This window comes from Apium graveolens, chromosome 10, assembly GCF_009905375.1.
Source record: "Apium graveolens cultivar Ventura chromosome 10, ASM990537v1, whole genome shotgun sequence".
NCBI classification, from domain to species: Eukaryota; Viridiplantae; Streptophyta; class Magnoliopsida; order Apiales; family Apiaceae; genus Apium; species Apium graveolens.
The window spans coordinates 239,278,004-239,295,591 of record NC_133656.1 but is presented as its reverse complement, the minus strand read 5'-3'; the positions used below and the strand labels follow the sequence as shown (position 1 = coordinate 239,295,591).

The 17,588-nt window shown below is 32.7% G+C and overlaps 3 protein-coding genes across 7 annotated transcripts; all 3 read right to left on the bottom strand.

The window, feature by feature from the left end:
- Positions 1–3,262: 3,262 nt before the first annotated feature.
- Positions 3,263–4,539, bottom strand: LOC141689857 (defensin-like protein 1). Its single transcript, XM_074494349.1, has 2 exons — positions 4,391–4,539; positions 3,263–3,555 (listed from the first exon to the last, which is right to left on the bottom strand). Exons 1-2 carry the CDS (start codon positions 4,449–4,451, stop codon positions 3,347–3,349), a joined length of 270 nt encoding a protein of 89 aa, XP_074350450.1. The 5' UTR covers positions 4,452–4,539; the 3' UTR covers positions 3,263–3,346.
- A 3,543-nt stretch (positions 4,540–8,082) lies between these two features.
- LOC141692151 (uncharacterized) lies at positions 8,083–14,409 on the bottom strand. The gene is made up of 3 exons (XM_074496889.1): positions 14,375–14,409; positions 14,167–14,223; positions 8,083–9,031 (listed from the first exon to the last, which is right to left on the bottom strand). The coding sequence occupies exons 1-3, from the start codon at positions 14,407–14,409 to the stop codon at positions 8,083–8,085; spliced, it is 1,041 nt and encodes a 346-aa protein (XP_074352990.1).
- LOC141689835 (uncharacterized) lies at positions 11,340–17,334 on the bottom strand. Of its 5 annotated transcripts, none has more exons than XM_074494319.1 (5): positions 15,374–17,334; positions 14,375–14,604; positions 14,167–14,223; positions 13,817–13,888; positions 11,340–11,466 (listed from the first exon to the last, which is right to left on the bottom strand). In XM_074494319.1, the coding sequence occupies exon 1, from the start codon at positions 17,178–17,180 to the stop codon at positions 15,381–15,383; it is 1,800 nt and encodes a 599-aa protein (XP_074350420.1). In that variant the 5' UTR covers positions 17,181–17,334; the 3' UTR covers positions 11,340–11,466; positions 13,817–13,888; positions 14,167–14,223; positions 14,375–14,604; positions 15,374–15,380. The 5 variants fall into 5 exon arrangements, with proteins under 5 accessions (XP_074350420.1, XP_074350419.1, XP_074350422.1 ...); XM_074494318.1 differs by lacking the exon at positions 11,340–11,466 and adding an exon at positions 13,325–13,652; XM_074494321.1 differs by lacking the exon at positions 11,340–11,466 and having other exon boundaries at positions 13,325–13,888; positions 15,374–17,039; positions 17,147–17,334.
- Between the last annotated feature and the right edge of the window lie 254 nt (positions 17,335–17,588).

Here is a 17,588-nt window from a genome sequence, read left to right as displayed (position 1 = left end):
TGTTAATTAAAACTAATTAGTTACGTTTTTTTTTGGGATTAAAAAGAAAAAAAAAAACGTTTTTGATGAAAAGAGGGATATACATCTAGAAAACCCTAGCAGCCTCCTTATCTCCCTTCTCTCTCTCTGAAAAATATACATACATACATAGGTTTTCCGGGCGACTGAGGTCTGATCGCCGTTGAGCATCGCGCTGCTGTGAGCCCGGTGTTTTGTTGCTGTTTTATCATGGGAGGGTTATTGCGGACTCTGAACACAGTAAGTGGGGGCAATAAACTCTTCAAGAACAGTCTATTCTCTTGAGGGATTGGTGACTCAGCTGTGAAAGCTTCATTATGATAAGCTTTTTTTCTTGTCTTGTATTATTTAGCAGTTTCTGATTATTTTATGTTTTCAACCTCCGTGACTTGTTTTCGTTACAGGTGATCTGCCTTGTTCTTGTTATTCGTTATATAACTGCCTCATTGTGTTAATTTAGTCATTGTACTATTGAATTTTCCCAACATTTATAATATATTAGGATACCACTATCTCTTTCTCTCTTTTAAATGTTAAATTATAATTGATATGATGGATTTTTAATAATAAAATATTAAACAAGGAATAAGTATAAATAGTATTGTTGTAGACAAATATCCTTATTTATGGATTAATTTATTATGAACTATATTTTTGTATTATATTTGATGCCTGGATTAAGAGGTTGTCGGACTTGCTCTTATATGGGAGCGAACCCTTGCTGAAATCCCGGTTTTTCAAATCCCAATCTTTAATTAAAATTTAAAAGATTTTTTTCATCAAATCCCAGTTAGCACCAAAATATTGACGATTTTTTGTTTTAGCCTAGACTATTCTAAAATTTTGGTTCCGTCTACAGTGTTGCATACAAGATCTTAGTTACCCAGACTCTTCATTTTGCTTCGAGTACCCGTGTCGGACACTCGACACTCGGACATGGGTATGGACACTTGGGCACTTATTTTAGGCCAAAATGTAATTTTTTCAGAATATTGTCGAGTCCGACGCTTTAAAACGAACCCGTGTCCTACACCCATACCCGAGTACAAGATTGAAAGTGTGTGTGTGTTGAGGGAGAAAAGCACTCACGAAGCGTCAAGAGGAGCAGCATCACAAGATTAAGCCTCCATAGCTCGACCATACTGGTTTGCTCTTCTCAAGCTACTCTGTATCTTTTAAATTTTTATGATAACATCTAAATCTCCACTTGTGTCATACACATCTTATGGTATGCAATTAAATGATCCATCTAAATACTTGTCTTTGGTAGTTGCAGTTTTGGAGTTTTCTTATTATTTTCAAACAACATTAAAGTAGCAATTACACTTTCTGAGATCACATTCGATGTATATCACATCCTTACTAGTAGACTTTGACTTCACACGAGAAATTGTCTTTGCTATGCTATTAGGTCAACAACATAGTTTGCCTGTTTGTCTGGATATAGAACATTTATTAAAACCATCAGTTAAAAGAAAAAACATCGGTTTAAACGGTCACTGAAAATTTAATTCTAAATATGATATGAGCACAATTCCTTATGTTAAATTTAGGTTTATGTGAGGAGATTCATAGCTACAATTAGGAACTCTTGACTCTGATTGAACACCTGCTCGTTCGATTTGCGATAGAAATTCAGGATATTTTTTGGATATGCTACCGGAAACAAAAGAAATTTTCCGAAAATTTCATAGACCAGGACATGTAAGTGTTTCTCCATTCTCGAGATACACAAAAATCAAAAATCAGGATCGAATTCGGGTCAGATTTTATAAAGTCAAATTTTTAAAAAAGGATTGGACCTTTATTGGACCGGATCTCCTCGAAAATATGTAGGTTATTTAGGCTAGTTGATTGCCCAGAATCAGATTTTTCTTTTGCTAATTTTAATATTAGTATTTTGAATTATTTTTATTCAGTATTTTGTTTAATTTTGTAAAATGTTTGGTTAAGATACGAGTTCCTCCCGTAAAATATTCAAAAATATTTTATAAAAGAAATTTTAGTGAGAACTTGAGACAAATTAATATAGATTTAAAAATCTAAGATAAAGTTGTGTTCTTAGATAAAATGGGGGTTATTTTCAAATTTCTAATATTTGGAATAATTTTAATAAGGTATAAAGGTTTTGAAATCTAAGATAAAGTTGCTTGTGGAATTTATGAACAACACTTGGATGAAATGTTGTCGTATGAGTAATGGATTCTGGATGTGCATTAGAGAGGGAGTTAATTGTGTCTCCCCCCTCTTATACTCTCTCTATTTTTTTTATTTGTCTCTTAACTTTTCTACACACATCTCAAGATGCATTGACTGTATAGTAAAAAATATAATTTTTAAAATTTTCTTTCTGTAAATAAAAGTTTAAGTTATATATTTTTATTCAGGAATTTTTTTTAAAAAAAATTATTATTTTAACTATGCGGTCAAAGCACCTTGAAATGAGTGCAGAAAAGTAAAACGACTATTAAAATGAAACGGGAAGTATTATATGAGAGATGGAGGGTCTGTGGCGCTTCTCTGACAATGAAAGATTTAGATTGTCTCGATTCATTTTTGGAAAATCGATGTAAAGTACCACCCTCTCATGTAAAAATTTAAGAGATGGTAAATTGTATCGAGTTAGTTGGCCGTTTTTTGTCACTTCTTATAAGATTTGTGTAAAAATTTAACTGATGGTAATTGTATGGGTTTAGTTTATTAGAGTTAAGGTTTTTAGTATTTTTTATTAGATTTGTGTAAAAATTTAACTGATGGTAATTGTATGGAGGGTAATTGTATGAGTTTAGTTTATTAGAATTAAAGTTTTTAGTCATTTCTTATTAGATTTGTGTAAAAATTTAAATGATGGTAATTGTATGTGTTTAGTTTATTAGATTTGTGTTAACTGATGATAATTGTATCGGTTTAGTCGCCCGTTTTTAGGTTTTTAGTCATCTTAATTGACCGTTTTTAGTCATATCTAAATGCCGTTTTTAGTCATATTAGTTGGCCTTTTTAGTCATATCTACATGCCGTTCTTAGTCATATTAGTTGGCCGTTTTTAGTCATATCTAAATAAATTTGTGTGGTTACTTTCCGCCTAACCGATTGGTTATGATCCTTCTAATTTTGTACTCTTTCAACAAAACAGATGAAGGAGTTTCGAGTTTCTCATCAATGGATTCTATTCGGAAATACATCTGGCTTTTTTGATTGTTATCCGCCATGAATTGCTCAGGTATGAAATGAAAACTAGAGCAAGTTTAAATCAAAACTTTATTCTCATTACTTGTTATTGCCTCCACATATATGATCATATATTTAAGCAACACATTCAAGATTAAGTTCAGTTATGATGATGATGATATCCATGGCAAGGTTTTGTGCAGTAACAGCGCTTGCGAAAACCTCTGCAATGGCCGCCGCGAAAACCTTCGTGTCTGCAGATCTGAGCACAGTTGCTGTTACTCCAGCACTGTCCCTTGAACAAGTGACTCTGTGACTCACAAACTCTTATTGTTCTTCCCCCTTCTACTTCTCGCATCAGTATATCCTCTGCAAAATAAAAATAAAAAAGTTCGATTGAAACTCGTGAAAACCAGAATTTAGTTCTCCGATTCGTATCTTATACTCCCTCCATCTCATATTGTTATGTATCTGGTTTTAACTATTACTTAGACAAACTGACTTGTATCTTGTTTTAACTATTACGTAGTCAAACTGATTCGTATCTTATACTCCCTCCATCTCATATTGTTATGTATCTGGTTTTAACTATTACTTAGACAAACTGACTTGTATCTTGTTTTAACTATTACGTAGTCAAACTGACTACACTTTTACAGTTAATTAAAACAAATTTATATGTTATTGAAGATACATTTTGAAAGTTCTCCGATTCATATCTTATACTTCCTCTATATTATATATAATATTATGTGTCTTGTTTTGATTATTACGTAATCAAACTGACTACACTGTGATCGACAATTAAAACAAATTTATATGTTATTGAAAAATACATTTTTGAAGAGAATTAGATATATTTTCTAATGATACCCGTTTTAGATCATATTTAATTATAAATAAAATATAATTTACGGTCAAAATATAAAAAAATTGTCCATAAACTAGTCAAAATAAGACACTTAATATAAGACGAAGGGAGTATACTGCCTCCGTTTACCACCTCCGTCTCATGATCATTTCATTTTGCACGCATTTTAATATGCTTAGAAGAGGCATCTCTTCCGAGAAATCAGCACACATTTTAATATGCTTAGAAGAGGTACCTCTTCCGAGAAATCAAAATACGTGAAAAAAACAAATGACTCGGATAAAGGGACAGAGGGAGTATTATTGTCAATAAATTAAGAAAATTTATACTTACGAGAAGCCAAGACGAGAATAAAGAGCAGCAGCAGTTGGCAGATTCTCTTATTTGCCCTCATGATTTTATGATTTATCTAACACACTTTGGACCACCGAACACAAATCTACTACCTATACAATATTGGTTTGCACAGATTAATCATGAATTTTTATAGGCAGAAATTTACAAATTTTGTGGGGGTTGCCACGTGTAACGTTCGTTTTTTGGGGTGGAGACACGTGTAACGTTTGATGGATGTACATGCATGCAGAGTGACAGCTCAGTTCATGAGGTACCCACCTAAACTGCAGGCGTTACGAAACATCACAAGACGAGTGGGACCATTTAGCAAAAGAGAGGACTTAAAACTACTGCTCCTTACGTCCCACTATGATCTTCCCGTTTTGACTGTTCTTACTGTTCATGATAATCAATTGAATACTAATTTACGTCTAATCTATAAGATCGAACATAGTAATGAGTTATTTTGTTGAATTCGTATTTATGAGTACTTTAATACAATGAAGTTTCTTTATATTTAATATTAATATGAAATTAAAGATATTAACAATAAAAAATGTGTATTGCCAAATGTGTACAACACAAATTGGAAACGTTTTTAGGGACGGAGGGAGTAGTAAACTGCTTGCTCCGTTTCTAATTACATGTTTATTTTTTAAAAATAATATGTTTTAAGGAAAATGAATATTGATAAATTAATTATAATAAATAATTATAATATATGGAACAAGATTTATCTTGTAAATATGAATAAGAAATAAGTGGAGTACAATTAACGTTTTAAATTTATATTAAAAATTGAAGTCAATAACTAAATTAAAATAATATATTTTTAAAAAAAATAGACATGTATTTTAAAACGGAGGAGCCCTATAGACCTCAATAAGTATAATGGAAGGAAAAGATTATTGGGCCGAAGAAAAACCCACGAAAGGCCCATTTACAATTGGGCTCAAGCATCTGCATGCAAAGCCATGAATCTCTGTAGTCGGTGTTTTTGTTTTATATAATAAAAAATAATTTTTTAATAACAAAATATTTTTCTAAGAAATATGTCATCTATACTATACTATTATAAGTAAAACATAGGATAATTTGGTTGGTTGGTTAACAGCTTCCAACAAAGATTACTAACACTTTCCAAAAAAATAAAAAAATATGTATATAATTAATTTGGAAACACGTTGATTCTGTTTAATTAAGGTAAAATTATATATCCTACATAATTACCAATACTTGCACACTCCCATCATAGCCAAAACTCTACTAATAAGTTTTAGCAGAAACCCTCCATATATTTCGCATATTATTAATTAATGTTATTAATTAATATATAATAATTCAAACTAGTTACTATTATCAACCTCTTCAGTCTTTACTATATTTCTTATATTTACTTTGTAGGAGACATGTCTACATAGTTGTTCATAAAGAAAAAAAGGAGTACACTTATTAAGTGAGGATATATAAACGAATTGTACATCTATACGAATTAAAGGGAAAATGAAAAAAAACAAATTTAGTAAACTTTGAGAATATATATGTCTTCTATAAAACTATAACAACTATAAAAATTGTTGAATGGAGTTTTTAGCAAGAAAAAACTAAAGCTTTTAAGAAAATAAAAAGTTTTATTATTAATTTTTTTAATCTCTTAAGATAAAATAAAAAAAAATTAGTTTTCAAACAGAAATAACACAAAAGGCCATTATAGTTGAAAGATAAATAAATTGAAATAAAAAAATTTAAATATATAAAAAAATAAACTATTTAACATTAAGTAGCCCGTGCATCATAGGGTTATAGGCTAGTATTAATGATATTTTAACTAGTCTTTTTTTTGCCTTCCATCTAAATCGCAGAGGAAGCGAGTTAGATTTCGCTGCACAGAGAGGTATCGGGCTATTTTGAGTAGTTTTACTTTTCGTCTTTGAATAAAAAATGATAACCAAATGACTTTAATTAGTTCGAGCAATTACAAGTGTTGCTAAGAGACTCCTCATGAAAATAAATATTAAATTACCTCCAAAATCATTTTATTTGGGTTTCTACCATCTATAAAATCTACATTATACTAAAAAAGAATATTTCATTAATGATATGTCAAGCTCTCATTAAATAACTGACATCATCAAATCGGGGATTTTTTCGAGTACGGGGCGGGGATCGGGGAGATATGTGTGTAAAAAAATCGGAAATCGGGGATCGGGGCGGCGGCGGGGGTTAGTGTCTCCACGCCCCAATCCCCGACCCCGAATCGTATTTTAAATAAAAATAATATTGTATATATATAAATATCTCAAATAAATATTGAAATATATAAAATATATTATTATTTTCAATTTTTTATCTCCTATATGATTTAAATGTACTTATCGTGATATTATTTCATTGTAATAATATTCTTTTTGTTTATTATTGTACTAGAAATTAATTTTAATTCAAATTAAGCTTTAACATTAATATTAAATTTAAAAGAAAATCTATATATTATGATTTACTATGTGAATTTTTATTGAAAAATATTATTTAAAATTTAATTTTTATTAAACGAAAAAAAATAAAAAAATTCTCCGAATCCCCGCGGGAATTCCCGTTTCCCGTTTGGGGCGGGGAACGGGGAGTAAAATAATCTCCGTTCGGGGATCCGGGCGGGTTTGGGGGATCGATTTTGGGTTCGGGGATAGCACTCCCCGACCCCGAAGTGACCCGATGACCATCCCTATCATCAAATCCTACTTGTCAAATTCACATTAATTTGATAATGTTATCTTCCACTAACATTTTTCCCTAATTAATTATACTTGCAATATCTATCTTTCATTTATAACCTCCACTTATTCTCTCTCTTCCTCTGTTCTCGTTTCTCATTTCTCCCTCCTGATTTTTAAAGTCTCCACTAATTCCCTCTTCCACTAATTTAAATATTCATTAATTTATTATATATTTTTATAATTAATAAAAAATATTATAATTTGTCATACTATTTTTAGGCGTTTATATTTATAATTTTATTATATTTCTCAGCATCATAACATGATATAAATATAATACCTATTGAAATTAAACTATTTTAAATTATATTTTTATAAAAGAATTATAATAATTAAACTATTTTAAATTATATTTTTATAAAAGAATTATAATACAACCAGAGATATGCCCGAGAACTAATCTAGTAAAGAAACAAAAACAGAAACTTTTTTATTAGATTCATCAAAAATGACTTAGAAAATGGTCAAAGGAACACTTGGAGTTGCTCCTGGAGTTGCTCTTAGTGCAGTGTTCAACCAAGTTTGGGGACTCTTAAATGACGATAGTTTACTTTTACACGTCTCAAGTCTTTCAAGTTAAAACAGACTGCAGGCATGCTATGAAGATTGAGAAATTGCCTTGTTTTGCTGAATTTTGCTGAAATGATGAAACATTTTGCTATTGATTTCACTTTTTACAAGCCAAAAATCAAGTGGGAATATAAAGGGTAAGGGTAAGGATGCGCGAGATCTTGTACCAGTCTTGTGCACTGAGTACTACGTGTTTGGTATTAACAGGCAACTCCAAACATACAAGAATTCCTGCAACATCCTCACAATAACAAAACTGTAATGGAAAAACAAGTTTATATTAACCAACTATCTACCTTTTTACTGTATTCCAGTCTTCAAGATTGACAAAACTCCCTGTGCTGATCACTCGGTTGCTGTGATTTCATCGCGATTTCCTTCAATTTGTTCAAGAATGCTGTCTTCTTCAACTTCAAGTTGTTGCAAAAACTCTTCAAATGCAGCCACCAGCTCTGGATTGAAGACGGAATCATCTCTGTATTCTTCCGATAATTTAGATTTTGGTTTATTGTAATTTCCAAATTTAGGCGTAACATATTCTCCAGGAGAGCTGATATTTCCTCCATTCTGAAGCCAATCTTTAAGACTTCCTGTTTTCCGGAACTCAGCTGCAGATGGGATTTGAAGTGATTCCAGCCCTTTCGTTAAGGCCTTTCGTTTCAGGCCTGTATCAGGAATGCTTGTTTCTTGAAAACCATCCTTATTAACACTGCTACTAACATCCGCGATCACTTCTTTAATATCTGGTTCCGTAGTCTGATCCTTATCATTGTCAATTTGTTTTCTTGGAACAGACTGAGCTGTTTCTTGAAACTTAGCCACATGGTTGTTCGTATACTGATCAGATTCATCATCATTATGTACGTGTGAGATCATAATTCTTTCCATCATCGCATCATACTCCTCTACTGTGTGAAAGCTTCTAGACCGTCCTACGCCCCTGTTATCTTGATCATTGTTGAGCTCAATAGCAGTAGCTAATTTTGATATCTCACAGCTTTTAGAACGCTTCAATTTGTCGAGATCAGGTACTTTTGCATATGCCAATCCTTCCTTCTGCTCTGCTTGTTCTTCAAGGCCAGCCATCAGTTCCCAAGCATTAATCGTCTCTTTATCTTTCTCCTCCACACTTTTTTTCAGAGGCAAAACAAAATCCCCAGTACGCAGTTTGCTGACAAGCGCGAAAAAATGATTATCATTGCTAGTACTATTTCCATCGTCAGAGGCGAATAATTCATCAAGCATAGTCAATGTAACGGCCCGCACTTCCGGACCATTAACTCTAAAATCGAAACTAAAAGCAAATACAATTTCTTGATTAAAAAGTCTATTACAGAGGTCACTATTACAAAAGCGCAGCTAAAAGCGGAAGCCCAAAATTTAATATACTCTAATCTAAGGTCCTCGAACTCCAATGCTATTCAACTTGAATCTCGGACGAAACCTGAAATTGTAAGAATGAGCTATACAGCCCAGCAAGAAAATAATCGATCCAACTAGTAGGCCAAGTAACACATACACATATTAAAAAAATACGATAATCAATATGATACGATATAAGAAACAAACACTTTTGATACATATTCTTATTCTTATTCGATACACATAGCACATAAACAACAATAATTCCAAAATCAATAACTCATGCCAAGACCACTACAACCCGGTGATAACGGTCCTAAATTTTCATAAAACTGTCACTACAATCCGGTGACTGCGGTCCTAAGTTCTTATTCGATATTTTCACAAACCATGGCATAAATCAGAGATCTCAAATTATCGTCTGGACATCACATATATACATCGATACATATTCTATATCACATAATAATATCAAATATATGATCACTTAGCCCAAGTTTTGATAATCAAATATAAACGCACAACACACAATTTTAAAAACACTAGCAAGATCGATTGAAAACTTACCTCAAAATCTGACCAGATCTGAATATAGCTTTTTTTGACCCTCTAAACGACGATTTCTTGGAAAACACGAAACACGAAAGTTGTAGAGAACGAAAAGAGCTTTCCGAAAAGTCCAGGATCACTGAATTCTGACTTAAGATGAATTTTCTACGAATTTTACAAGACTGCTGAATTTTATGAATAAAGACCTACGAATTTTAATGATTAAAACGAGGAAGACGAATAGAATGTATTTATAACGATACAAAACCCTATTTCTTAACCTATAAGTTATCCATATTAGAATCTGATCCAAATTTTAGGCCCATTAGTCTAATTAAATTTTAAATCCTAATCTTAATCAAATTTTAATACTTTTTTCTATTATTCTATTATTAATCAAATTCTAAAAAATTACGGAATATTACATACTACCCTCCTTAAAAAGAATTTGGTCCCCAAATTCACAACAATCCTAAAGTTCGAGACACATCTACCCCCTGATCTACCAAAGGTCAAACTATGGTCCACAAGATCGAATCCTAGGGAATGTACTAGTCCCATACCTAATACACTCCGAAAGACAGCCTGCTCTGATACCAACTGTAACGGCCCGCACTTCCGGACCATTAACTCTAAAATCGAAACTAAAAGCAAATACAATTTCTTGATTAAAAAGTCTATTACAGAGGTCACTATTACAAAAGCGCAGCTAAAAGCGGAAGCCCAAAATTTAATATACTCTAATCTAAGGTCCTCGAACTCCAATGCTATTCAACTTGAATCTCGGACGAAACCTGAAATTGTAAGAATGAGCTATACAGCCCAGCAAGAAAATAATCGATCCAACTAGTAGGCCAAGTAACACATACACATATTAAAAAAATACGATAATCAATATGATACGATATAAGAAACAAACACTTTTGATACATATTCTTATTCTTATTCGATACACATAGCACATAAACAACAATAATTCCAAAATCAATAACTCATGCCAAGACCACTACAACCCGGTGATAACGGTCCTAAATTTTCATAAAACTGTCACTACAATCCGGTGACTGCGGTCCTAAGTTCTTATTCGATATTTTCACAAACCATGGCATAAATCAGAGATCTCAAATTATCGTCTGGACATCACATATATACATCGATACATATTCTATATCACATAATAATATCAAATATATGATCACTTAGCCCAAGTTTTGATAATCAAATATAAACGCACAACACACAATTTTAAAAACACTAGCAAGATCGATTGAAAACTTACCTCAAAATCTGACCAGATCGGAATATAGCTTTTTTGACCCTCTAAACGACGATTTCTTGGAAAACACGAAACACGAAAGTTGTAGAGAACGAAAAGAGCTTTCCGAAAAGTCCAGGATCACTGAATTCTGACTTAAGATGAATTTTCTACGAATTTTACAAGACTGCTGAATTTTATGAATAAAGACCTACGAATTTTAATGATTAAAACGAGGAAGACGAATAGAATGTATTTATAACGATACAAAACCCTATTTCTTAACCTATAAGTTATCCATATTAGAATCTGATCCAAATTTTAGGCCCATTAGTCTAATTAAATTTTAAATCCTAATCTTAATCAAATTTTAATACTTTTTTCTATTATTCTATTATTAATCAAATTCTAAAAAATTACGGAATATTACAGTCAAGCCATGAACTCCCCTTTTTCGATTGCTAAGATCCTCTCGAAAACTTAATGATTTGGTTATGAATTTCGACGAAATGCACCCCATTCAATCAGATAAGCTAATAAATTTCAGTCTGCTAGTATTGTTGCTGGACAACAGACATAACACAGGCACAAAATCAAGAATTTGTGAGCAAAAACATAACATTTAGGCCATATAAAGCAAGCTAGTTTTAGATGAATCACAAGTGCATCAAAGATGAGTAGTACAAAAGAAGAGGAGCAAAAGATTGACTATTCAAGTTGAAATGTAATTAAAACAGCTGTTCATATTAAAGATTATGTATCAATGTATTGATTATTAGAGTTGAAACTTATCTATCAAGGTAGGTTGATGTTGGTTGTTAGTGAAGGGGCGTTTCTATTTGTATAGGGGATTTTAGATTTTACCTGCTTCCTGAGATGCTTTCCTGAACGATGCGGAAGACCTGTGTACTGGATACGACTCATAATAAACACGGTAAAAAGGAATCATGTCATGAGTGAGCAAACATGGTAAAATTAACAAAACTATTACTTTCTTGTTTGAGTTTTTGTGGTCAAATTGACTCAATTTTGAGGGTAAATTAAATATCAATCTTTCGTTATTTTGAAAAAAATGAAGAATACGTATTAAATTAGATTACGTGTACTTTCGAATGATATAATTTTTATAATTTTTTTCAATTATACTATATAAAATTTTCAGTCAAAATTTGGTTAATTTGATCGCAAAAAGTCAAACTGAACAGATAAATTGGGACGGACGGAGTAGTAATTACCAAGGGGTTATTATTGGAAATTGAGAAGAAATCAATCAAGGCTGTTGATGGTGGGGTTTAATGTGTTGAAATGAGTAATTTAATGGTGTAAACAAGCCGACACCTCTTGTAAATTATACAAAGGGACGTCTTTTTAGACTAAATTGCTCCCCCTTCTCGCCCTTCTCGGTGCTCTCTCCGTCCTGAAATATAAGTACCTATGATTTTTTATACGTATTTTAAAATAAATAAAAATTATAATTATATAAATTATTTTTCAAATTTTCTTTTTCTGAATAAAAATATATATATTAAATTTTCATTTAAGAAAAGAAATTTTAGAAAAATATATACGGAATTATAATTTTTATACATCTTAAAACACGCATAAAAAGTCAAAGACACTTCTATTTTAAGACGGAAGGAGTGTCATTTTACATGAAATAATGAATGGAAGAAAAAAAACTTGCTAACAGGGTCAAACCCGAGGACGTATCTAAAGTCTCGGCTGAGCTGAAAATTTTAATAATTGTTTTTTTTTTGAAATTCCGATTTTTAGTTAGAAGTTGGTGAACTTTTTGTTTAACTTTTACAAAAATCAAATTTTGCCGATATTACTTTTTAGGCGGAACTGTTTTGAAATCGTGATTCTGCTGCTACTTTCATTGAAGGAAGCATGAGATTGAGATCTCAAGCTTATGTGAAAGCAAGTTTAGTAGTCTGTTAATCACGTCTATTAGTTGTAATCATAAATTAATACTACTTTAAAATTCAGGTGACTTCATGCCAAAACAAAAGTTTAATTTATTCTTCCCTTTCCGTAATCAACGGCAATAATTCATACTTTCGGCTTTGCTGCAGCTTAAGTAATGGCAATTGTTGCTTTCTTTCTGATTTGTTTATCGTTAGCTTCACTAATTTCATGCCCCAATGTCGTATTTTATGACCCCGTATTTAATCGCCACTAAAATTTGAGCGGTGCTATATACCCAAAAATGGTTCCAAGATAACACATGGCGTGATTAAATTCAGAAAAACTCATATTTATGCACGTGGTCCATATCATTAGTAAGGAAATAACCAATCATATGTTGACAACTAAGCATTTTGGAACTGTTTTTGAAACGTTTTTGAGAACCTAACATTTCGCCTTAAAATTTTGGAACATGTAACGACTTGGATATATGTTCAATGATTAATGACGCGACAAGACATTTGGCAAAAAAACGACACTATTAATTCAAAACATTCGACTAAAATAGAATTACGACAATTATGGGATCATCATAAACCCATATACGCACCAGGCTATCATGCCATGATGAGAATACTGATACATCATAATGATGCTGATACAGTTCAACAGAAAGATGTTACTTGAGTGAAAAATTTTAAACTCCAGCATTTTGTGGCTAGTCTTATTAAAAAGACAACAAAGATCAACTCAACAGGGAAAAAGACCTCAATATTTCTGATATATACACTAGTTTTGTTTTCTCCGTTATAATTGCGAAGAAGATCACTTCGTTGTGAGGCTGTGGGAAAATAAAGTCATGTTATATGTGGCTTGTCATACTGTTATAGCATACTATGTCAAGCTCACACAAAACTTATAATTTTCAATGCCATAACAGGACTGACACTCTTTATCTAAACACTGGGACTGATTTTAATAAGAACTTCAAAACTAAACACTTACATCTGCTCTAACTTTGTTAACCTCCCAAGCTATGACGGCAAAGGGCCACTGACATTGTTTAAGGCAATAAACCTGCAATATTAAGAGGTAAGATACATTTCATAAACCCGCAAAATTTAGATAGACTGATATTAAATAGATCGACAGTATTTGATTTTTAATATTTGCCAAAAGGGACTAAAACCATACAATCATGTCAAATTGGTAACATTCTGCCAAATTCCTTCGGATTTCCCCCGAATAATCAATTAACATCCCGAGTCCCATAAACGTCACGTAAGAAATGTATCAGAGTTGTATCAAATTATCTGAAAAATATAGAAATATAAATTAGTAAGAAATTTGCTCACAAGTTCGGCATGCTGCTATTAACATCTGGGCCTGTCATGTAATTATGGCGCAAATCCCTGCAATATATGTAGAAGAAACTTTACAATCATTAATAGCGAAAAGATGTCACCAGTGAAAACTATTCTACGTTGTCATGTCGATTTTCTACATATATGAGTGTGTGTGCAAGCGTGTAGGTGCACTGTAGCTTAAATGCTTAATAAGTACCTGTTTAGTAGACCAAGAGTGAAAGAGACACCCATTGTCCAGGTTGAAAAAAACAGATTGGTGAGGAAAGTCAGATTCCGAAGCTGTTTAAATGGAACCTCATGGCTCTCTCCATATTTCTATTTTATATTCTACAGATGGCCTTCCAAGCAGATCAGTATTTAGAAGCTTCTATTAAATTTTTGTCCAACTCGACTGAGTAGTAATTATTATACTGGCCATTATCTAACCTGCAACAATTCGAGATTATTAGGGAATAAGAACCTACCAAAGCTTTTTCTTCAACTGAATTTCACATCCTCCTATTTCTCCCTTCTTTTCAAACATTTCTATTAGATATTGAGGATGTCATGATAAATATTATGAGAACTACCATAATAACAAAACACAAATTCGGAACATCAGTTGCCACACTAGCAGAGATCATAATGCACATCAGTCTCCTATATTACAGCGCAGACAACTTTATAAATATAAAATTAGAAATGATCTAATAAAATGGAACTGACTCAAACAGTTAACCGAGTGGTTCGCGCTTGACAAAGGAAGGCCATTGTCATATCCTGTTGGGTTCGAATGGGGAGCAGAGTCTGCAATTACCTCTTGAATGAAAGCACATCTGCTGCATAGCAAGGGACTTGGAACATCTAATAATCACATTTGTATATATATTCAATTTAGGAAGTATATCATATTCGTATGATAACATAGACCTTATGAATGCATCCCCTTAAAAGCCACAACCAAAAATGTAACAAAATGCTGAACAGTTCCAAATTCTCCAAGAAGATATATAGTTAGGTCTAGTTTTCTCTTTTATTATAATATGCATCCATCAGAATGTTAATATTTATAGAAATTTTTGCTAGCAGTGAATTAAAATTCATACAGGAACCTTCAGTTATATATCATAACAGAAAACAAAGGTATCAATTGGAGATTTTAACCGGAAAAAAAAACCCGATCATAGAGCTTATCAAAGCCTGGCTGGAATTATACCAGGTAACTATGTCAAGTATTTCTTATGCAAAGCAAGAAGAGCAGGATCTTGATCTTTTAATTCAAGTAAAGCCAGTACCAAGGACATGGTAGATGCATCTTCTGAGAAGCCGCAAGCACGCATCTCATCTATGAGTGCACTTGCTTCATTGTACTTCTTGTTTCGAAAATTGCCGCGGATAAGTATATTGTAGGTAGCACTATTAGGCAAGCAAATACTATCTTTCATTTGCGCAAATAGTTCATTCGCTTCATCGAGTAACCCTTCATGACAAAATGCTCTGATCATGACTGTATATGTCTTGACATTGGGTTGTAAACCTTTTGAAGGTAGGCTTTCAAAAAGACTTCTTGCCTTCTCTAGATGTCCATCTTTGCTCAATCCGTCAATCAGAATAGTGTAAATAATTATATCTGGATGTATACCAACGCATTCCATTGTGTGAAAAAACGAGAGTGCTTCACCAACGAGATGGTTCTCACAAAGACCATGCAATACGATCCTACATGTCACAATATTCAGTTTCTGACCTTTGGTTAACATCTCCTGGAAAAAGTTCCGTGCTTCAACAACTCTACCTGCCTGAAAATATCCTTGCAAAATAGTATTGAAAGTTTCAATTGTTGGTACCAAACCTTCAAGGGGCATTTGTTTAAGGAGACTAATTGCTCTGTCCACTTCCATCTTTTTACAACAACCATTTATAAAAATATTGTAGGTACAAGAATTGGGCAATATACCCTTTCCCCTCATGGTTTTGAGCACCTCTAAGGCTTCATCAATTTCTCCACGCAAGCAATATCCATCCATCAGTGAACTGTATGCGACTACATCGGGACATTTGCCTCTTTGAATCATCAATTCCATCACAGATTTCGCATCTTTAACCTTTCCTTCTTTGCAACATGCATCTATCAATATACTATAAGTATGCAAATCTGGAGAGATATTCCTTGCATTCATCTCTCCTAGCAATCGAATTGCATCTTCCCATCGACCAAAGTTACAGAGACCTTGAATTAATGAACTATAGGTGACAACATTTGGTGAAATGCCTTTGTGGTTCATTTGAGAAAGAAGACACAATGCATGATCAACATGTCGGTCTTTGCATAAAGCATCAATAAGGGTGGAATAAGTCACTGTATCGGGAATACAACCTTTCTTCCCCATATTTCTAAACAACTTGACAGCCATTAAAGTATTTGAAGTTTTGCATAGACCGTCGATGATAATGCTATAGGTTACTACATTGGGTTGAACCTCATTGAATAAAATAAGCTTCCTAAACAAATGTTCAGCCTCAACAGGCCTGTCTTGAGATAGAAGGCCCTTGATAAGAGTGCTGTAGGTCACAACATCTGGGACGAAACCACGCTTAATGGATCCGCCCAACAACGAGAAGGCGTAATCAAGTCTATTCAGGTGACAGCAACAGTTGATTACAGTATTATAGGTAAATATGTTAACGGGAACGCATAAAACGCACATATCTCTAAACATAGAGACACCTACAGAGTACTCTTTCATTCGAACAAGGCCAGCTAAGAGCTGACTAAAATTCAAAGCAGGAAGCAGAGGTTTCATTTTGAGCATTTTATCGAACACAAAGAGAGCATCATCGAGCTTATCGAAACCAACCTTGGATTTCTCGTAAAGTAATTGCTGTAATTGAGCATTAGGGTTTGATAAAGAAGCAATAAAGGGTTTTTTGGGATGATTAGGGTTAATGTGAAGAGAATGTGAATGAAGAAAGGGCGTAAGATAAATACCTGATGATGATTTGCAACTCAAACAAAACCTCATCTTATTCGTCTTCTTGTTGCTTCTAATCGATTTACAGAGATATCGAGTGCAAGGGAGCGTGTGCGTTAAATGAACCTCACAGCCCTTCTGAGTTCTGAGTACTTCATTTCTGTGCAAATATGTTTTGATATCTGTTTCAGTTGATCAAAATCGTGCTCAGAATAATTACTGGGAATAACAAATTTAGTCAAAAATTTAGTCAATTTTTATATAAAAATGATTAATTTTTGAAAATTTGACAAAATTTAGCCGATTGGATATTCAATTGTCGTTTGAAAGTCTATTTTATATAAAATATCCAATATATGAAATATCCAAAATATCCAATTTATAAAATATCTAACTGTCAGTATCTCATATATAAAATATTTAATTATTACTGAGTATATTTTATATAAATAGGGATAC

Bases quoted from the DNA above. Each gene is read 5' to 3' on its own strand.
- LOC141689857 (XM_074494349.1), bottom strand. From the start codon at position 4,451: ATGAGGGCAAATAAGAGAATCTGCCAACTGCTGCTGCTCTTTATTCTC. The intron at 3,556-4,390 runs GTAAGTATAAAT...TTTATTTTGCAG, and splicing joins TATTCTCGTCTTGGCTTCTC to AGGATATACTGATGCGAGAA.
- LOC141692151 (XM_074496889.1), bottom strand. From the start codon at position 14,409: ATGGGTGTCTCTTTCACTCTTGGTCTACTAAACAG. The intron at 14,224-14,374 runs GTACTTATTAAG...CATATATTGCAG, and splicing joins ACTCTTGGTCTACTAAACAG to GGATTTGCGCCATAATTACA. The intron at 9,032-14,166 runs GTGAGCAAATTT...ATTTGCTTTTAG, and splicing joins AATAGCAGCATGCCGAACTT to TTTCGATTTTAGAGTTAATG.
- LOC141689835 (XM_074494319.1), bottom strand. From the start codon at position 17,180: ATGAGGTTTTGTTTGAGTTGCAAATCATCATCAGGTATTTATCTTACG.